The following is a 23,128-nucleotide window of genomic DNA, read 5'->3' as shown; positions in this document are numbered from 1 at the left end:
CTGCTGGCTCATGGCCAACCTGTCATCAACCAGGACCCCCAGGTCCGTCTCCACAGAGCTCTTCTCCAGCAAGTCATCCCCCGGCCTGTACTGATACAAGTGGTTATTCATTCCCAGGTGCAAGACTCTACACTTGCTTTTGTTGAATCTCATCTGGTTTCTCCCTGCCCAGCTTTCCAGCCTGTCCAGGTCTCGCTGGATGGCAGCGCAGTGTCCTGCGTGTCAGCCACTCCTCCCAGCTTTGTATCATCGGGTACTTGCTGGGGGTGGATGCTATTCCCTCATCAAGGTCGTCAATGAAGATATTAAACAGGACTGGACCCAACACTGAGCCCTGGGGAGCACCTCTAGTCACAGGTCTCCAGTCAGACTCTGCTCCACTGATCACCACTCTCTGAGCTCGGTCCGACAGTCAATTCTCAACCCACCTCATTGTCCACTCATCTATCCCATGCTCTCTCAGCTTTGTTATCAGGATGTCATGGGAGACAGTATCAAAGGCCTTGCTGAAGTCAAGGTAGATGACATCCACTGCTCTCCCTCCATCTACCCAGCATCTACCCAGCCGGTGGTGAGACCATGGAAGGCTATGAGATTGGTCGAGCATGATCTCCCATTGGTGAATCCATGCTGACTACTCCTCATGACCTTCTTCTCTTCCAACTGCTTGGAGATTGCATCCAGAACAAGCTGTTCCATCACCTTTCCAGGGACAGAAGTGAGGCTGACTGGCCTATAGTTGCTCGGATCCTCGTTCTTGCCCTTTTTAAAGACCTCTGGCCTCTCTGACAGCTGTCACTCTTCTCTCTGAAGAGTGAGAAAGGTCAGGGAGGTAGCCAGAAAAGCAAATGCCAGGTCAACACAGACACACCCCCCATCCCCCAACCAGACTTCACTTTTCAAACATTCAATAGAGAGGAGAAGTTCGCAAAAGACATCGTGCACCCACCTTCAAATATTTCTACCCTAACAGCCCAGCTTGCTGGTAGAATTAGTAGCATCCTCAAGAATGAATGAGCAATATTCAAAAGCAAGAAGGAAAAGTATTGTCTTTGGCTGCTCTTCCCTCCTTAATTGATCAGCTATAGCCAGGGTACTGTGCAGTCTAGTATTGAGTGCAAAAGGTGAATACTATGCTGTAGACAGTGATTCCAGAAACTGGGATGGAGAAGTCAATTCTCACCACATGCTGTGGACTTGGATCAGGACAAATGAATCACAAATCTAAGATAACTGTTTAGTCAGAGCTCTGTATGACACAACTAACAAAGCAAGCTGAACACATCACCAGAAATTTCAGGTGTAATTGCAAATGTCCACACAGACCTTTTGTGACTTGCCTTTCTGTCTGTACATCTGCCTATGTCTACTGACTCATCTCACACTGGTCACTGCAGTGGTCAGCACACTACCCTTAGAAACCTCTCTCATCTGCGAGAGACAGAAGCAAACACAAAACCCCCCTCTCTACCTGGCCTTCTCCCTCACTGCTTTGGAGCTGATGGAGCTGCGCAGTAAAACATGCAAGCTCCTCTGTTGGCAGGACTTACCTCCAGCCTGATGGTGGAAAAGAGCAAAAATATGGCACTGAAATAATCTGGTCAGGTTCACAGAAGTGCATGCACACACACGAGCAGTAATGAGACGAGAAAATTAACTAGGAAGGGAAATGAAAAATGCTGGGGATAAAAGCAAGGTTTAGTGATAAGGAGTACAAAAGGAGTAAGCAGAATGACCTCTGACACAATAAGAAAGAGAAGTATTGGAGAACCTTTCATGCTGATTGTGTTTTAATTAAAATCACTAACAAAGACCACTGTCTTTGGCATGACACCAACCATAATTTCACATTTGTGAAACATGAACAAAAGTCCTTTCTGGCTTCTAATTCACATAAAACCAGTAGCTAGAGCAGTTTCTGTTGGCTTTTACCGAACTGCTGACAAATACCATTTGATTCCAGAAGGTTTTAAACTCTGTAATTGCAGGGTACGTCTGGTCCCAGCTGAAGGGCGGGGGAACAGTATACATTCAACAATGTTTTTGTGATCAAAAATCCCCCAGACAAATGAAATGCACAGACATTTCAAGTAAACCTGTCTTCCCAAATGCTCTTACACATTCTCATCAATCTTTTGGGAATGTCTTCAATCGCCTTTTGTACAGTCTCAATAGACATCTTACGTTTTATGTCATCTTAGTCTCTTTTTAACTCAGCCTATCTCACCATGCACCCTAGATACATTCTTTATTGAAAACCGTTTATAGAGCTCAGCTGCACACCTTGTTTAGCTTATGTCCACTGTTTTGTCAGTGCATTTTTGAGAACGAGAGACTGGAAAAAGAATGTGCAAACAGTCTTTGAAACTCAGGTCAGGCTGAAAATCCCTGAAGAGTAGTCCTTGGTTACTTGTAATTTAACATCTTTGTGCACGCAGGGGAATCAGATTCTTAATGAAGCCCTTTTAACAGGCTGGTCCTGATTGTTTCCAGAGGTGGCACTTTTTTTTCCCTCCCTTCAATAGAACACTTTGGAGAACAAATTAAAATGACTGTATTTGAAACAGTCAGAAAAGTACTTATCTATGGAGGAATGCTGTGCTGTGAGATATACTGTCTTTCTGTTGAGTTAAATAAAATAATGAAAATATCCTTTATTCAAAATCCAAGACATTTTTGAAAAAGAGTAGTAACACTGCTGTGTTGCCAAGTCTGCTCTGGTTTCCTCCATTTTGCTTCTAGGTTTTCCATGCAACTCCTGTCCCTGATCTGGCATCCAGTACACCGTATAATATGAAAGAAAGGTTCTTTTGTTTAGCTTAGGACTAGCATATGCTTGTATTTATTTTGTAACCACTTGAGAATAGCAGTGTCATTTTAAAAAAAAAAAAATCTTGCATACACAGACACAGAGGAGTATGCACACAGCAAACACAATTGGCCATAATATTTCACGGGGGAAATACTTCAGAATAGATGGTTATTGCTTTATAATGGACAATCCCAGTTCATCATGGGCACAGGGGCATACCAGAAAGATGTCTGTGATCAGTCTAGAGAATCCATTTGGCTTTTCAGGACACTTCACAAACTCAGAAGAGCTTTGGATAAATCACACTGTGTGATGCTACTGGGGACTTTTCCCTTTTTGAACAGCTGTTCTGAAGACTTACAGGGCTTTGGGAAGTAGCTTTTCCCACCTATTTCCCAGCCTGCTCGTGGCAGCCTCCCTGGATCAGCAATCTAGTGTAGCTGCTCAGAAACGTACGTTAGTGGGATTCAGTCCCTACTTATTTAAATAAGAGATGATGAGGCCAAGAATCCGCAAGGATATCATGTGTCAGTCAAGTGTATGACTGACATCACAGTACCTGCTGGTAGCAATGTCCTCGAAGGGGTAAAGGATTTCTCCATTGTTGCAAATCTCACAGATGAAACCTTTCTGACTACAAAGGCTGCAGCTGTACACATGAGAGGTGGCAAACTTGATCACTTTCCCCAAGAAGGGAGCCAGCTTTCCTTCAATAACCTGAAAAGAGGAGAAGACAGTATCAAATGAAGTCCAAAAAAATTTACTAGATCTCCCTGAAGGACAGAGATGATATTTATCAATGCAGAAACGCAGCTAAGTGCTGCTGATTAAAACAACAGTAAAGTTACTTCCTAACAATTACAGCTTCATGAAATCACAGGTGGTAATAACAGTCAGCGAACTGGCAACAACCCAGAAGTAAAACCTAAGTAACCACCTCTCCATAAGTTTCCATATGGCAATAACACACAGGATTAGTAATCGTTTTAAGTACAGCAATGCCTTCATATACTAAGGCGCAAAGAAGTAAATAGGAAAAGAGGTTAGGGCTTTCATATTATCATCTGACAGCTATGATGCTGCCTTAAATTCACAACTTTCATTTCTTTTTAATTTTTGAGCATGAATTGTGGTTTTCTTTTTTTTTTCCCTTTTCCTCCAAAGTGTAACTTTTTTTTGCATATTTTTTGTGAATGGAACCCTGGCTTTCCTCCTTCAGTAATGCTGTGTTTCCCATTGAAAACCATTAAAACACAATATTCCACTCACTGCCAAAATGAATAAATTCGCAGATAAACTCTTGAATAGGAACCATGTTTTTTTTCCTTTAGTGTCCAGCTCCCAAATCAAGAAGTCTCTCACTGCCAGACAATCCTGCCAGACCATTAGAAGTGATTAGCACTCCCTGCCTTGGTGTGAAAAAAGGCCATGACTTATAGATTAGACTGCTAGCCACAACATTCATCTAAATTTGTGACTCAGTGACAATGCCTCAATAAGAGGTGCTATTCAGGCAAAATACTTTCCATTCAGATCAAACTTTAAGGAATTCTGCTGGTGTAGGCGATAATGAAGATGGAATAGGGCCCTAAGTGTATATTCTTCTGTCTTTCTGTGGTCTGAATGGCAGCCTGCCAGATTTGTGACAGAAATGTGTCACATAATTTGATAGTAACTTCCTATAAAAAAGAAAAATAATACAATAATTGCTGATTGGAGGCTTGCACAGGGCTGTGCCCTGAAACCTGAGTGGTGAGATTTACATTTAAATCTGGTCCAGATCCAGTTCAGGCACCACTTCCCTAAATATGGTAACACATCAAATGTAATTTGGGTTTAGGGTAAACGAACCTAGAGAAAGTAAAGGCCAAGGCAAGGAACACCAGAGATTTTGGAATCCTTGCCTATGTAAAGTAGAAAGGAAACAAATTTAACAAATTCATGTTCCAGGGTAACTTCCTGCCCACTAGCCAAGATAGTCACTTTTAAAAAGTGGAAAAATGTGGAAAATGAGGTGCACAGGTAGCGTTGAAGTTGATGGCACTGAATGGCAGGGGCTGAAATGTGCCCCCTCCTTGCTTTCAGCTCTAGCATGTTCGCAACATCTGCAACAACAGGAAGTGGCAATGTTATTGCTAGTACTGCAGATAGGACGTCTGCTCATGTTGGAGGAAAAATGACGTTCCTATTGCATCCTGGTATAGGAAGATCCCCTTCAACAAGAACATAAACAATGCCGAGAAGCTGCTGCATGAATCGAAAAATAAAGCCATAGTTCAAGGTACCAGTATCACTAACATTCTAGCAGATGGTCAGAAGTCACTCTAGTTCCCCTAGGCTGGCTTTTGTTTTTCATTTTAAAGGAAGAAATTATTTGCTTGCAGACCTGGGTCTGCAACCCAAACAACTTGGGAGTAGGAGGAAGACTTGAAGGCTGACAACATTCAATAAACAAGAGAAAAGAAACAGTGAAGCCACCCAGCTACTGCATGGCTATAATCACCCTCACAAAAGCCATTTACACTGATGGGTGGAATATGCATATAAAGCAAATAAATAAACCACAATACATACATAATGCCCAAAGCATTTTCACGCTAGGGCTACAACATGTGACATGCCACAAGAGCTCAGCTAACAATGCCAGGCTGAAGACATAGCTACAAACTCTAAGTCTGTACTACTGTCACTGGCAGCAAGGACTTAGAAGTTAAATCTCTGAATTAAAATCACATTTTATATAATGTAATAAACAAAATTAACATAATCTATTACCTTCCTAAGCACCAGTGGTGAATTTAAATCTATACAGAAGGTTTTCTATGCTGGAGAGCTTGCAACCTAAGCAAGACAGCTCGCGAGTGGGCAGTGGCCCCAGAGAAGCTGGTGCTATTTGTCACCATTTATTCAATTGTGTGGCTCGTGGTAGCACTGTAGCGGGTTGGCTTGGAACTCTGGCCACTGCAGACATACAATGAAGATGTTATCTTCAAAGAACCATGCATGCCAATTTTGCAATGTGAATTACAGGCCATTTTACTGTATTATAGCAGGAAAACAAAATGCAACATCAAACTGATATTATTGCTATTTTTAGCATCTATAAATTTTGTGTTATTTTGTTTCATCAGAGATCTCAGGGCTCTGCACATATGACTTTTCCTTGCAGCCTTCTCTCATTCGTGTTTGTAGCTAATACAGATAAAATCCTCATCTCCGTTTACCCTGGCAAGCAAAAAGGATGGTTTCAACTTGCTGCCCCCAAGTTTTGTGGGAACGCTTCCCCAGTGAGTGTTTTAAAGCTTGAGAAAAGGAGCATAGGACATGCAATCAAGGGTGTTGACACTTGTATGACTAAGCACACTCTCGTGACAGCTGTAGGTCCAGGGTCTGTCAATTTAGACACCCCAGAACCATGATGGCAGAGTCCCAGAACACTCTCCCAGTTGATGCTGGAATATGATCCTGAGTTTCAAGGAAACAGAAATTATTAAAGAATTGTGTTAAACAAATGTAGTGCATTATCTAGATATCAGGAAAATTATGGGAAAAAAAACCCAAACCCACCAAAAAACCCCCTCAAGAGGTCATTTTGGCAGAGCCAGCAACATATATGTCATTCTTCACCGCTGTATCTGCTACTAAAGCCTTCCAGTGATGGAGACTCCACAGTCCCCACACAGTCTACCCCACCACACATCTTTTCTCACTGTTGGAATCACTCCTAAGCTTTGCCCTAAACCTTTCCTAAGGACATTTCAGTTTACAAAAGAAACTTACAAAATAAGTTTACAAAATAGAGAAACTGTGAAATCACACCCTGTAAGCTGCAGAACAGTCCCTCACACTCACATTTCGTAAGAAATGTGGAAATTTAGCACAAAACTAAATTAAGACTATGCCAATGAACAGAAACAGAAAATTCACTGTAATATAATACACAATGTGTACCTGCAAAGGCTTAAAAATATATTCCTGCTTAAAAACATAAGTGAAAGCATCAAGCTTAAAACAAAATGTTGCTGAATTCAGATTCTCTTCTACCTACAGCATACATGAAAAGCAAGGTCTGTTTTCTAATCCAAATTCTTGTGGTGCAAGCAATTGCTTCATTGTCCAAAATCAAGGGTGAGAGGTGACTGATGATGGCCTCCTGGTCATCAGTTGCTGGGAGGTACAATGAAGCTTTCTTTTCCAAACCTCATCAAGGAACTCATGCCAAACATATTTCGGACATGGGGCCATGCTCTTACAGCTAGCTTACCACTGCTGCACCTGGGATATACCGGGGGATGCTGCTTGGTGACCTTGGGAGGAATATACTCCTGTTCAGAAGCCCAAAGCACTATATAGCTCCGGTGTCCAGATCGGAATCATCGTCCACGTCTGCGGACCTGGAGAAACACTTCTGGAGCTAGCACAGGACAGAAAGCCATGGCCTTGCACACTATAGCTCCTAACTGCATGTCTCACATCAGAAATGGTGTAAAAATACACACACACGCACACATAAGAGGCAGGCCCTGCCCTCAAAGCACTTAGAATTTAAACCAACAAAGCCAAAACTGCTCTCTACAATAACCACCATGTATCTTCCACTCTAAATGGGACAAACTGTGTTTGGAGGAACCTCCCATGCAGGCTTCCTGCCCACACTGCAGAGACCACCTCTCTGGCCAGAGCACAGCTGCAGGTGCCAGGACTGCTGGGGATGGGAGAGGACAAGCCAGGGGAGCCAGGAGCAGCAACCCGCCTCTCTGCCCAGCCTCCTGCCCCCGGCTCAGGAAAGCTGAGGATGGTTTGAGTAAGCAAGTGGGCAGACAGAGACTGGTCTGCAGCAGTGGGAGAAACTCAAGGAGTACAGAGCATCTGAACACGTGCCCACGGGGCGCTGGGACAATTGGTTTTAATTATTTCTAGCACAGAGGCTTTTCATACAAATCAATGTTATGAATAAAGGTAAATCAAACTTTGTGTATCTTCATGCTACTGTCCAGTTGGGCAGCAGTATAAACCCAAATAAACAATTATACTCTGTATGAGCGAAGTGGGGGTGGAATTTGGGGACTGACAAATGCTAGCCAACAAGCCAATGTTGGCAACAGCTGTAGAAGCCTTGGGCAGTGGGAAGACATGACACACATGCACTGGGTTATGTTTTTCCTGATTCAGCAGGAAGACAGAGAAGATGAGAGGCAGCAGGGGCTATGGTACAAGTTGAAATCACTTTGGATACATCACATTAATATATACGATCACGAGGGCAACATGTGATCAGTCAAAGTTTAACTACTTGTTGGGGACTGGTGGCCCCCAGAGGATTCCTGAACCTTCTACCCAAAGACTGGAAGTTACTAGTAGTTCTCTTGCTGTATCAAGGTAATTATTTCAGAAACAAGGAGGCAGCCAGCTGTCTACAGAGACTAGGAACTGGAAAGGCCACAGAGCACAGCATCCTCCACAGGTAGAAAAGACCTCCTCAGTGACATGCTACATGCACAGCAGGGCTGCTGCCCACAGACAACTCCCATGAGCAGCACACCTTACCTGGGGATTCTCTCTGGTCCCTGTGTGCTGCCTTCACGACACATTTCTGAGCCCACAACACTGCGCTGCACCGGAGGAGAAGCAGTCCCCTCACCACTGACATGTGAAGCTACAGCTCTTTCCTGACCCCATCCAGTATTCAAGCTCTCAGAGCCGAGCACAATGCTGGCAGAAGTCCAGCTCTGAAGGCCCCCCACTCCCCAGCCCTAGCCTTGCCCCTAAACCTCCTCCTCCCAAGCAGCACACGGAGTACAGGGGGTCCAAAACTCTAGGCCATTACTCACAGCAGAGAGAAGCCAAGTCACTTTGTCTTCCCTTTTCAGTCAACAAAGGCTCGTTGTGGGAGAACATACTTACCAGCAGGAAGGAGGGCTGCACAAACTAGTCCCACAGGAAAGCACTGCAGTGACAACAGTGCTGCAATATATATGTTTTCATAATAAAAATCAAACTAGATTGGTCGAGGTAACTAAGCCAGAGAGACTGTAACCTAAACTCACAGCTTCTAATAACTATTTGGAAAAAAGACGACGACATAAAAAAGTGAAATCACAACCCTCCCCCAATACAAAATGAAAGTTTGTTCCAGTCCCTGAAAATTGTTCAAATTAGAAAAGATGTAATTGTAGCCTCTGACTGGACGTCACTCAAATGTGATCAAATACTGACTAAACAAGGTAAGCATGGAAGTCCCCTCCAAACTCAGGCTGTGTCATTCCTGAAAAAACAATATTAAAAGGGCTTTAGGGGGAACTAGAGGGAGGGGGTGTGCAGGAGGAGAAGGAAAAATGAGTCAGACGTAATCCATGATTGCTTCAAGTAATGTCTCCACGGCCTCCTGCCCATCTATTAGACCTGGCCCACAGAAATACCCAACCTTTGCATCATGACCACATAAATCAACACTGAAATCTATCAGATGTGATGAACTTTCTGGACAGAAGAGGAAAAACAGTACAGTTTCCAGACATTTCTCAGGACAGTGAGCATTTATTTTGTGGGCAGGGCTCCCGTCAGCAATGCCAGCAAAGAAGTAGAAAAGGTAAGGAGTAAGACACCTGACCCTGCAAAAGCCTATATTGTGAATTTGAATGTCATCAAATCTCCTACCCTCTCTGTGCATTTTTACCAGCTTCCAAAAGAACGGTAGATGTTTACACAGAACTTTTGATCACCTACATGAGGACTGTCAAGACAGGCAGTAAAGCAGACATAGCTTGCCAAGCTTTCCAACACACTGTTCTGCTCAAGGTGAGGAACTGTCATGGTTAAAAAAAATCCATTAAAATTCTTTTAACAGAAGCTATCCAGAATCTGTGAGCAAGGAAATCTACCCACATCTATATAATCTGCCAGTCTGACATCCAGCCATCACAGGCATCGTGTAACAGTGTGTCTAGGAACACTGTCACTTCACCGTGGCTACGTGATCAGGGAATAAACACTGAGGAGAGAGGTAGCAATGTCCCGAACTCTCAGACCCCATCCTGTAATTTCCTTTCCTCACATACAAGAAGCACAGAAGAAAACCCTGGCTATTATCCTCACAGAGGAGGATACGGTTGCTACTGCTACTGTTGCTACTGCTCTGCTTAAGAGCCCTGCCACCAGGATTTAGTATTCCAGGTAAAGTGGTGAAAATACTGTAAAACTCAGGTATTGTCTAAGTGCCACTGCGAGACAAGCTGAATTTGCCACATGGCTTTGTGACCCCAACCTTGTAAATCAGCTTGTTAATCATTATCGTCATAGAGGCGATAAAGTTGTTTTATAAGCCAACACTGAAGCAGTAACATTAACTAGTTATGCAGGGGCTGGTGTATTTCTCTGCAGATAACATTTATGAGAAGGCACTCTCTTTAAAGACACAGGTTTGCCCTGTAACCTGCTGGAGCACCGAGCAATCTGTTCCACTTCTTCCTCCATTCCCATTTACATGTCAGACACAAGCCATGTCTGGAGCGGATGGGTTAAGTGATATGGAATCCCTAAAACACCTTGAACTACAGGTTCAAATCTCAGCCGTATTGTCCCAGCCTCTCCTCCTGACAGCACTAAATTTATGATTATTTCTCAAGGCCATGCACACACTCAGCTCTATCGGAGACAGACAGCATTTGCCAGGAGGCACTGATGCAATGCAGAAGAGACATTAAAAGGCCAAGAGGCACTGAGAAAATAGAAGGGGCGGTAGACATGAAGCTCATTCACCATCCTCAATTACATACACTGAAGGGCTAGAAAGTCCATTAATTATTTGGATTAGTGTCACAAGTATGCCTGACAGAAGGAAATTATCTGAAGGAGCCACCAACAATCGTGCATAGCTTTCTACCATCCTCTAAAATCAAGGTTCCTGCCTTTTCCTGATAGTTTTCTTTCCACCCCTCCAGAAACCTCTCCAGTCAAGCCTTTTGCTAATAAGCTCAGAGGTAAGCTCCAGCTTTGCCTGGACTTCAGAGTACCACAGAGAATGGGCTTCCTGGACTAAATGAACAGGAAAATATAATCTCCTTCTGAACAGACTGGCTTCGTTTCTCCACTGTGCTCACTACCCTCCAAATTCCACTGGTGGGAGATTTGTAGAGGACTAAATACCCAATAATCTTTCTTCATCTCCAGGACAGATGAGAAATATGCTTTTGAAAGAAGCACCAGTGATATAATAGGGCTAGAAAAAACACCTCCAGAAACTTCCAGTTTATTCCTCACCCTGCAACACAACTGACAGATGACTGACTTGCTTAAAAACTTCTCACCACAGAGATCCCACAACTCTCCCATGCTCAAAGCATCTGAAAGTTTTTTCCTAATACCTGCCTCAGATCTCTTGCTGTGCACTACTGTCTCTGTTTCACGCTCTACCTCCTATCCTTACTTTGCGCAATCTGTTTCAGAAACCCTTTTCTGACACGTTCTCTGTCCCAGGTGAGAGATCTGTCACAAGCCGGGAAGAGCAAGAGCAGACTGGGGTACAGGAAAGCCACAAGTGTTACCTTATCCACTGGCTAACTGCAGAACAAGAAGGTATTTTCAGCATTTGTGAAGCATGGAGATTGGCCATTAAAGGGTAACATGGAATCTCTGCCTTGCAACAGATTTCAACGCAGCCTGGATTTCTGCGATGAAAACATGGACTTGGAGGCAAGCATGCTACAATATGCTGAGCTAAGAATAATGCAGGTTGCAGAGAAAATAAAGGGAAAACATATTCCCTGGCTGGGAAGTTCCTAGTCATTTATATCCAGGGAACAGACAATGCTTGCAGACTGGTAATTTCCTTGAGGAATTTTTCCCTTCCGTTTGCCAGATTCTTAATACCATGAATTCTTGGTATGATTTCAAAGCACCATTAATCTTTAGTTCAGAGGAAAGGGAAATGGAAGTAGGAAGGATGATCATGAGGTAAAAGCCCCAGGGAGGCAGATAGCAGATCTCAACTTTGCCCCATCATTTGTGCAATATACTGGTCTGGTCAGCTTTCCTTGCTCCATTTTGACTCCCAGTCATCTCTTCCAGATTGCCTGCCTTGTTTATTTAAATTGCAAGTGACTTAAAGGAAGAATGATTTGTTAACGTTTGTGTGCAAGCACACTAGAATCATGTGCTGCTGTAAAACAAATTAAAAAAGGATCACAACAGTAACTTCAGGAGCCCCCCATCTTTTCTTGCTACAGCCATGCTGTGGGCCACAATCCCAGCTCCTGACAGTAAGGGTGATGCCACCCCACCCTCTCCTCTTTCCTTCACAGCCTTTGCAGGTCCCTGGGCTGTCCCCAAGGCCTGTTCAGCCTGTGGTACAGGTGGCAGCAGGGTAGATGGGAGCGGGTAAGGCCAGGGACTCTGTTCATCCACTGCTGACACCAGCACAAGGTGCTGGCTCTGACACACATGACATCATTTTGCCATCACCGGCCCTGACACAGACCACGCAGCCACACATTGTGTCGTGCTAAGTCATCACCCACACAGGGCTGAGAACATCCCGAGAGGAAACCTGGTGATAAACACTGTGAAGAATGAAAAAAACCCCCACCAAACCAACCACCAAAACTCACACTAAAGCAGGAATGAGTGAGAATTTGAATAAAGAGACATAACAAGCTCCCTCTGACATCTTTGTACCAGGCAGTCCCCACTGACGGCTGAGCCATTTGCTGTTTGTGGTCCTTCCAAACCGGCCCACTCAACATGTGGCACTTCAATTTGGTATTAAAGTGATATTCCACAAATGAGCCACTCACTATAATAAGCACTGGGAAGGGAAGGAGAAACAGAACAAGGTCAAGAGCAAATGCTGCTAAACTATGACAAGTATACACAGACAGGGGACAAGGTGAAGACAGTGGTTGGGGGAGAGGAACAAACTGGTGACAGACCAAGTAAATTTATAGCAGGAGGCAGAGAGGGTGACAAGGTCCTCCCAAGTCCTCCCCCACTCCTCTCATTGGAAGAAAAGCCTGAAATTTCAGCAGGTCTCTGGGTGCCACTTGACACAAGTGAGAGATGGAATTGTCTCAGTATGAACAACAGGCCTGGAAATCACCTGTGGCAGCTCCTCACACAGCCCTGCAGCGAGACTCCAGCCCCACAGTTTCTGCCTTCAAACTGGCTGTGGTTCAATTGTCTTTCCTCCTTTCACCTTTCCCTTAGGATTCTAGGCAGCTACATGTCAATTTTGTCACACCCCAAGCTCTCCTAATCTTGTTGCAGGGATTAATTATAGGCTGTTTTGAGAAACAGATATTCAAGCAAAGGTTAAAGGCTATTTTAATCAAACAAAGTTGAAAGAGTACCAGGAATTCAGCTGGTAGAGGACAGAAAGCACTTTCCTTAGCTTAAAAACATACATGACTCTAAATACACACTCACAAGCAAATATGCATTCAGGCAGAGTGTATGTATGTGCTGGTTTGGGGTTTTTTTTTAAGATTAAGCAGGCAATTGCATGCAGAGATATTAACTGACTCTACATGCCCACTGAGTAAGACATTATTTCATTAATGATATCACAAAATTAGAAAACTTTCCTGCCTTGCACAAGACTGGATCAGGGCATTTTAAGGAGGAGTCCTCTGAAGGATTTTAGAACAAGCAAGCAACATACCAAGAAAATGGCTAGGGTTTTATCTGAAAGAAATGCTGTGAGTACAAAGTATATTTAAAAAAAAAAAAAAACCCAAAATTTTTTTTTCTTCTCTCATCCAAGCAGGTAGCCCTGAGACACTATTTTGTTTCCTCAGGGAATTTGGTTTCTTGGGATGTTATTCCTTGAGGTATGTCCAGCTGCCTCTCCTGAATAGACATTTTATATGAAGTACACAGCAATGAGGTTAGAGCCCAGTCTTTCACACTGCTAACCCTGATCTCCAGCACTGAGCCTTTCATTCTGCACAGCAAAAAAAGAACAGAAGAAACCTGGTTAGCACAAAGCACTAGAAAAGGGGTAGCTTACATTGCTACTGTCTCTTCTAGGGGCCGAAGAAATTAAAATATCTCTGGAGATCTCAACTCAGAAGCTCCTGTGAACCACTGACACCACTGCTGGGTTGTTTTAAAGAGAGTTGCATTCTGAAAAGCCATGCTTACCCCAAGCAGTCTAGATTACATATTCACATGGAAAAGCACCACATGTATTTAATAAGCCCTGTTGAAAACTCTGGTTTCAAACGGTGCAAAGACCAGTTCTGCTATTAAAAATATCCATTAACAATCTTGCTGTATCTCCACATTTTGCCTCCAGGACTTTAACACACCTAACTCAGATAAACTTGTCTTCCTTGTTGGCACTTGCCAAAATGCTCCTGGTCAGCTCTTCCCCCACGAGCCTGGCCGGTTCTGCCATGTTCTCTGCCTGACCAGGAGTCACCCTGAATGACAGCAACTCCCTTCCACAGAAGGGCTGCAGAAAAGGTACTGCCAGTAAGATCACTGCCACTGCGACTAATTGTAAGCAGAGCTGTCAGCACTTTGTGGCATTACACACACATGCACCTGGAATATCAGCTAACCTGAAGTTTCCTGTTCTGCTGAAATGCAGCTCAGTGCTAGCAAACTATGGAGTGACAGAAAGGAGTGACAAAGGAGCCACAGCCACAGGAAAGCATACAAACTTATTGAGATGTATATGTCTTAGCACTATTTTCATATTCTTCTGCTGATACAGTCATACAGACAACAGGTTGTAAAGGAAGGACATAACGATGGCTATTAGCATTATGTCATTATAGTCCAAGATGCATGTTTACATAGTTCAATCACAGAAATATTTAAGTGTCTCAACATTTTAATGTATTTGAATTGCACAACATATTTAAAACAGGTCAGGTACTATCCCTCCAAAGTCCTGGTCTTCCTCTTTTGAACTTAATTGTGCTTAGGATGTCTACTTCAAGCATACACACAGTAAAGCGGGACCCATTTTACCTTAATCCCATTAGAAATTACTTGTCTGGTGTCTCAGAGAAAGTCTGCAGCAGAGCTGGGAAAAGAGCCCACATCTCATGCATCAGGATACAAACTGGACCTCTGTACAAATGAACAATGTGTACACCTCTGGTCTCCCCACACAACCATATGTTTCTGTCTGCCTCCTACCAAATAGCTAAGGGCAGTGGCAGTACCTACATGTCAATTCAAACCCACCATTGTTTTAAAACAGCTCTACTCTGAGCAGCATCTTCCAAGCTGTGGTTAGCTGAGTACTGGTCGCAAGGCACTGCAGGACTTGCACCTCTGTCACACACTCTGTGTCAGCCCTTGCTTGGGACGCTGGGGATGTAAATCAACGCTTTCACTCCCGTGCTGAACTCTGATCCGTGGCAGCTATGGCACAGATGTCCCCAGCTTTTTGCTGCCCTTCTTGAGCACAGCAAGCTCCTGCAGAGAACTGACAGACAAACCTTCAGCATCTTCAGCATAGCCAGGCCTGCCAGAAACCTAATTCGCCTTCTCATTTGCCACTTCCTGCCCCTCAAGCAAAAAAAAGGTCTTGCCCAAACTGAAAAGGATCTGCTGGTATAGCTACATGGGTGAAACTCTTTGGTAAAGAAAAGTTTAAGCTGATACAGCTCATATTGAATCACTGAATGAAACAAGTGACAGCAAAAGACTTTCTCGTGGATACAACTGAGTTTACACTGATGTTTTTACAGGTATGGCTGTATCTATTAAGAGTGGAAGGTGGAATAGGGGGTGTTCGTCATGCACCTATCCCAGTAACACTGCCAAAACTACAGCAAGTCCGAAGTACATTAGCCAAATCCTAGTTTTGTCAATCAATATAGTCACGTGTCACATGCATGCGCCTGGCCCTTCACCAGCACAGGCACATGGGTCAGATGTCACCTCCCATTCTTTTTATGTGTGGATAAAAAGAAAACGCTGGGCAAGGACACCACCTCTTGTGGGCTTCGAAGTTGTCAAGCTGTATGTTATAAATCTTAAGCCGAGCATTAAGTAACTGTGTGAGGACTGAGTGAGCAGAAAATAAGCTTTGCTTCAAAAAAAACAGCAAATAAAGAGGAAAAAGAACCCACATTTCCATTTAGTCTTTGATATTGTTGGGACTCATGAAACAACTTGTCTAAATCAACCTGCAAAAACATTAGAAAGAGCATCTCCAATCTCCTCCTCCATCTCAGTTTAGAAAAATACAGGGAGGACCCAAATTTGCCATTGGAAGAGGTGTGATGAAACTACAGCATGGGTTAAAAGCCTGGAAAACAGAACGAGACTAACAATTTCTTTGCTCTTGTAAGGCTTCCTAATTCTGATCTAACAGCACACTAGGCTCAAATTAGGTAGAGCTTCCCCATATTTTTGTCAGGGAACCTTACATGCACAAAATCCTGAACAGAAACATTAAGAATTTCATAGAGGGAATGCTTGTTAGGCCAATTATTTACCTAGTCCCAAACCCTGTCAGACGCTGTAATCAGTGCTACACACGTCAGAGGAAGATGAAATCATTGGTTTGTCTGTCAATAGGGAAGACATTTTCCTAATCCCTTCAAGTAAATAATATGTCTATTCTGAAACCTTATAATCTCTTTATCTTACGTAGTGTAACTGTGGACATTCTCATTATGGACACTTAATCCTCTCAAAGATGATAAACTTCTGGCCTCAGTAATATTCCTGTGGCATTAAGTTCCTCATGCTCACTGTGTGTTCTGTAGAGAGGCGTTTCCATTAAGGATTTTTACGCCTGTCTCTCATTCCCTGTGTGACCTGTGCTACATCGTTGTGAGAACAGGGCTCTCCCGTCCATCCTTTCTCTCCACTGTTCTTGACATTATAGGTTCACCTACAGGTAAGGTAGTCAGGAAAGTTGATCTGAAGTAAATGGAAGTTTTAATTAAATTTTAATGGATTAGTTTATCTACAGTGTTGAAATGGATAAATTATACAACACTAAATCCCTGTATAGACATACACATTCAGAATAAAAATGGCCTTAATACAATTTAGCTCACTTTGCTTCCCAAGTAAGTGGAGATAAACCAAATGAAAGCCACTTATATGTTGAATAACAGTATTTGTACAGCGATCTGATGTAATTCAACTCATCATTTTAAATTCCCATATTTTGACACTTCAATTTTTTCCCTGAGTGTTCCCATGTAAACAAGTGCTCAAATCACCATCTTTTTAAATCGCCGATCTCACAATTTCCATCCTTGACATCCAGTCATTTTTGCCATTAATGGACCCTTTTGGCTTTACTCTTTTGGGGGTAGTATAGCCAGGATGAAATAACTGTCACCATTAAGAGTGCTTCCGCAGTAAAGACCATCACTGCAACAATCTTTGTACGCTTGTGTATCTTGCTATCTCACATAAAAAAAAGCAAGACATTAGCTAAATCTCTGTGTGGATTAAACACCTGAATTTTGAACTTGTCCCAAGAGGCACCCTCAAGTCTTTCACTTTAATAGCTCCCCTCAGGATGGAATCTCACATATGTAGCAAGAATTACTTTTCCTAAGACATGAAGACTCGTCTGAGTCAGCTTCTGCCCAAATCAATGTTTAACAGTGTAAAAACTGTTAGTCTCACCAAAAGCAGCTCCACAGTCACACAAAATGAATGGACAGTTTTTAACTCCAGCTTACATGAACTGTGTCCACAAAACCAAAACTGTGTCCACATTCATTTAGTAATGTCAGCAGAGAAGAAACTACCAAGGACTGTGACTGCACCATCAGGGACTATACTGCACATAAATACAAGTAATCCAGCTTTCCATCGTACTATGTCTGCTAAAGCCAGCAATTTCAGGAGTGAATACTTGCTTCCTAACAACTGGAAGCGTTCCTCTTTACACCTTTAATTGATTGGAATAGCCATTGATAAACTGGCTAACAGATGTGGTGGTGCTATGGGTGATACAGGGCAGATCACTCTCTGGGCTGAAGATGCCAGGAAGGGCTGGAAAGGAAAGCAAGTGTAGCCAACAGGGCAGAATAGGCAGGCTGTCACACTTTCTGTTTCTGCTTGTTAAATCTGCATGCACCTAATTAGTCCTGTTGCCTGCTAACACCTCCAGTAACAATACAAGAGGATTCTAAGACCATGGTCAGTCAGCCTTGCTGTAAACTGTAATGTTGCCCCTGGCACCCTGCACTGCAGTGGAACCTTGCAAGGGTACATGTGTGTGTTTGTGCTTATTTTCAATAAATATAAACATGCAAATAAAGACCAACACTTGCTGCCTCTTCCGTTAAAGGTCAGGCCTGCTCATATCTGCACGACAGGCATTAGTTAATAAGTACTAGCAAACACAAAATTTGTTGAGCTTTCAAAATTAAGGACATTTTGTCTCAAATTTTTTTTCCACTCTGCTTCTAATCTCACAGTTAAGGTCTTCCCCCACAGAGCCCTGTCCAACTGGATCCAAGTGACAAGCATCCCCAGTGGTGAGATAGCTCAAGTATGTACTCCGCCATATCCATAAAACCTGGGCATGGAGCTCTGTTAAACTTGGAATGAGATTTATACTGGATTTCATTTTAGAATAGTTTTATACACTGCTTCAGGCATTTCAACTTTTTTCCACCAAAAACCATAAACTCATACCACATTTGTGAAACTCAGCTGCTTGGTAGGAAACAGCCCATGTTTTCTAGGATCTTTAAAGAGAACTTGCTAGGAAACAAATCAGAATTGAGCAGGGACTAACCAGGGTAAAGGTTGCTTATATCTGCAGATTACCCCTCTCTGCTTTTCTAATTCACTCACCATGCCTTATCTTTCCATTAATCTTTAATAAACCTTTTAGTTAATTCCCCAAACACACGCAATCTACATGACAGCAGGATACAGTGCAAAAGCAGCCCATGGATATGAGGAAACAGGCAGCAGAGGAATCAAAAGGCGGGCAAACTTTTAGGATTAAAAAACCCACCCAAATTGTAGGTGGGTAGAAAATTATGAGCAATGGGGAGAAAGCAGTGGTAAGGGAGAAACTAGGGAGGAGGCAGGGACTATAACAGGGTATGGGTGTTTCTCCAGCTGCTAGATTCATCTTCTCAATGGGGCCCTCCTCCCCTTTCCACTCTGGTTCCACTTTAACAAAACCAGGCAATCTGATTTCAAACTTGGAGCCTCTGAAATGTGGCAAACCCTCTCCAGGCTGACAAGGATACAGCTAGTTTAAAAGGTAAATGCAATTTAACCCACCCCAGCAGAAGTGGTAATCAAATTACGTTGCCTCTAAATATGATAAGTTTGGGGCTGGGGCCCTCAGGGGAAGTGAAGGTGTCTTGCAAACACAAACACAAAGAAACATGCTAAAGGGAACTGCTAAATCAATGGATGAATTGTGACTTCCACCCCCCCTCCTCCCACAGGGTGCTTGATAAGCTGCTGATTGCTTCTAAAACATCTACTACCAATGTTAGGAACTGATTAAGCAGCTTACAAAGCACTGGGGGCTAATAGACAGGCCCACCAGGGAGACTGCATCTCTGGAGTTAAGTAGCTTGCTTTTTCATTGCTTGATTATTAAAGATGAGATAGCAGAACATGCTGAAAAGATGTGGAAATGGTTTTAGATCGCAGATGCCTGGCTTTTTTATTTTATATATGGAATCATTTCTACTCCATGACTTCATCAGCCAACAAAAGCCATGTCTCCATTCCCCTGAGGGGCATCTGAACTACCTCAACTGAAATGTGTCAACTAAACACCCAGAACTGATGCTCCTACCCTTTATCCTGCAGAAGAGGCACAACTAGACAGGGAAAACATGAGCTTAAAATAACATGGTTTATGTATGACTGGCAACAGCATTAGAAGTGAACACAGGTGTGCCCAGGTCAGCTAGTGCATCTTACATCATTGCTTTCTGTGCTGTGCATCTGAGCACTGCAGCACACTAGGTTCACCTCAGATTACCCATTGTCTCTTTTCAGCTCTTTTTTTGGCAAATTCTTCTTGTTCAACCCACTACATAATAAAAATCTTCTGTTCAGGCAGATGTATTGCAAAGTGCTTGCTTAGTTCAATGCTACCAATGCACAGACAAGTCCTGCTGGCACATTACCTCCTCTGTGGTCAGGCCTGTTCCAGGAACACCGCATGGCTTAACTCTGTGCACCAGGCTTGCTGAGGCTTTTGTGTGGTGTAAAAAAAACCCAGAACACCCCATCTCGGGGTAGCAGAGCTTGGAAACAGGGGAGTTGCACCAGGGACTAGAAACTCATGAATTTCAGAGTAAGTGTTCTTTCAAGCAAAGAAATGAAATACTATTCGTCACCTGTCAGCTGAGCCTCAGGTGAGCCTTCAGTGACCAGATGAAAAACTTCTCACAGCAAAGTTCTCTCTGCAGACTGCAGTTTTCCTTCACGGTCCCTTTCCAGCCCCATTTCAACAGGGGCACTCTAGGGTTTCTCTTTCACACCTCACCAACGTCCCCTCTTAATCCATTTTTGTACTAAATTATAAACCACAGAGGATGGCTTGGAAGTAAAACTATTGATGCTATCAATTGCTAGAAGGGGAAATATACAATTAGCACCAAAGATGAGAACAGGCTTGATGTGTAACAGGTAGAATTGGTTGAAAAAAGCTTACCTGCTGAAGGTCTGCAAGAGAATAAAGATGGATTTGCTGGAGAAGGTATTCTCTGGGAAAGATCCTGGAAAAAAGAAAAATGGATGCATGTCATGCCTTGTTGACTGTGAAACTCAACTATTTCCTCTCTTCACCAAAAGACTGCAGGGGCCATGATGCTAGAAAGAATTTGTCACAAATGGGAATTATGTCACCCTGTTCAGCATCAGCTGAACTTTGACAGCATTCCTCATGGGCACAATTCCACACCAAGAATAAAATGTTGTGCTAGTGTCATTCTCCAGCTGTCAGGTAAGAATGTACCATGATATTTACAGCAGTTGAAAGCTTATCCTGAGCACAGAATGTGTTTCTTTAAACAACTAAACCAGTAAAAAAAGCATATAATTCAAACTATACATAAAAAGTATTTCTTACTGTTTTTTAATACAAGATTCCTGGTCTGCTAAAAAGCTGTAAGAGTTAATTTCAGATGTAGTTTCTGGTTTCATGACAGAAATAACCATATTGGGGAAAATGATGTATAGATACTGGTCTTCCAACATAAATTTGATTGGTGTCGATCCCCTTTTGCATGCAGAAATATATTTATTGCTATAGACCTTATAATGACTTATTTGAGAAAGGCACATTTTCCTTACATAAGCCAAGCTTTCAGGGAAGACCACTGATTATCCACTGACGGACCAGTGAAGTAAAGTTAAATTACAGGAACCTGAACAGAGGTGTCCCAATTAGAGTGACTCACAGGAAAATGGAAAACTGGGCTAAGGTAACGGACTTTGTAAAGGTAAGTGGCAGGTAGCAGGAAAGTTTATGAAAACCTACGTATCTGCCATAAAGTCATCAAGAAGAGAAAAAGTGCATCTAATTGAACTATCTGTCTTGGTGTGTGCACACAGAAACTAACAGCCAACCAGTTTTATTTCCCATCTGCACAGAACAAATATAACACCACACTAAGGTCCCATGATATCATTAAATGCATGAAGAAAGCTCTGGCAAACACTGCTTTGTTATGGTAGAAGTGAATGGCAGCGAACAGAAAGACCACTGGACACGTTCAGAAACACAGGGATACGGAACAGCCGATATGAACGATTATGACATAACACGAATGAGAAACAGGAAACAGGAACTCAAGAGATTTTAGAAGCTGCAACACCACCATTAGCTAGAAGACAGATCAGGAGGGATAACAGCACCAACTACAATCTTTAACAGAACGCTGAACCTAAGAAATAATGGAAGCACCTGGGTTCATCCTATTCCATTAAGTATCTTAGACTGAGCTCTCCAAGCTCTCCTGGAGGAACTAGGACTTTTCAGTGCTGTTAAGGGGTGTGGTACAAAGACTCACACTCCTTTTGTACTTTTAGGAAAAAAAACACCAAACCATAAGTTTTATTGGGGTGGGAGGGGAAGAGTCCTGAAAGCAAGGGGCTGACAATTGGGCACAGCCACTCTTATGGCACTCTAGAGCAGGACTGTCCTTGCTCTGAGTCACCAAGCATGTCTCCTCTCACAACCTCTGCAATACTGTGTGTTCCCCTTTCAGTTCTGCAGGCTATACCGGCTATACCATTGCTCCTATTACAATGTGTTTCAGTGGCTCTGCTGCATCACACCTTCATAAGACATTTCGCACAATGTCAGAGACCACTACAAACCAGTCAAAATCCAGCTATCAGACAACAAATAACAATGGGATTCCTCATTTGCACGCAGATGATTTAATAAAATTGATTGCTACAGAGTCAACTCTGAACAGCATTTTGAAGCCATCAGTATTTTTCAGTTATGATAGGATTTCTTTCATTAAAATTACCCCATCATTCTCTCCTGATGACACAGCCAGGCACTGAACAGCATGGTAGCTTTGCCAGGAACTGTATTATTTGCTGGTGCCCTTACAGCACGGCTGAGGAAAATAATTAACTAATGAAAGATTTCCTCTTCCAGGAAATAACCTGAATAGCCCATAAGGCAGAAACTGTCAACAACTAATATCAATGACTAACATCACGTTCCCCTGCCTTCAAGGACTGCATTTTATTTCCTGCAAGTTCTAACCCCTAATAAAGAAGGTGCAGATGAAAAGCAAACTCATGATCGAAGGACTCCCTTTGTCAGGATGGGGGTGGGGGGGAAGGGAAGAGGGGGTGGGTGGGAGTGGGTGTGTCTCCAGAGCACAGGCCCTGGTGACAGTCATCATCTCTCTGTACCTGTCCACCTCCCTGAGATATGTCAGCTTGCAGCAGGAGCTCTGCCGAGCCAGCACACGACACTCCTCCTCCCTTACAAATCTGTTTCCAGGAAAAGGAGTAGGCAGTGCCCTCCCAGTCTTATGCAAGACACATAGACCCACGCACATACCCAGCACTCAAGTGAGAGGGGTGCTTATTTCCATTGCTATGTAAACTAAGGCATGAGAACACCCTCAGGAAGAGAGGCTGGTCCAGCTTCACAGTTGCACAGTCCTCCTATTGACTCGAAAAATCAAAAACTTTGGCTGTGGTGGGCCACAGAAAACCAGCTGGGCAGCCAGAACTCACACGTACAAGAGCACTTAGAGAATTTCTTATGAAGCAACCAGACCAGTTCTCAACGCACTCACCACCAACGGTGAAGAGCATGCAGCTCCATGAGTGTGAAACCACTGAAATGGCCTAAAAGTAGGCAGCTCAGAC

General features: G+C 43.2%; 1 protein-coding gene across 1 annotated transcript in view; it reads right to left on the bottom strand.

Annotated features, from left to right (window-relative positions):
- The window catches only part of PLEKHM3 (pleckstrin homology domain containing M3), a 71,962-nt gene that overhangs the window by 10,394 nt on the left and 38,440 nt on the right, over positions 1-23,128 (bottom strand). The window contains exons 5-6 of the mRNA XM_084265619.1: positions 20,439-20,502; positions 3,372-3,529 (exon numbers count right to left, since the gene is read on the bottom strand). Of these exons, the coding sequence (XP_084121745.1) occupies positions 3,372-3,529; positions 20,439-20,502 (222 nt within the window). The remainder of the gene's footprint in view (positions 1-3,371; positions 3,530-20,438; positions 20,503-23,128) is intronic.

The sequence above is a fragment of the Gallinula chloropus genome (genome assembly GCF_964237585.1).
Source record: "Gallinula chloropus genome assembly, chromosome: 5".
Classification (NCBI taxonomy): Eukaryota; Metazoa; Chordata; class Aves; order Gruiformes; family Rallidae; genus Gallinula; species Gallinula chloropus.
This window is presented reverse-complemented; position numbering and strand designations above follow the sequence as displayed.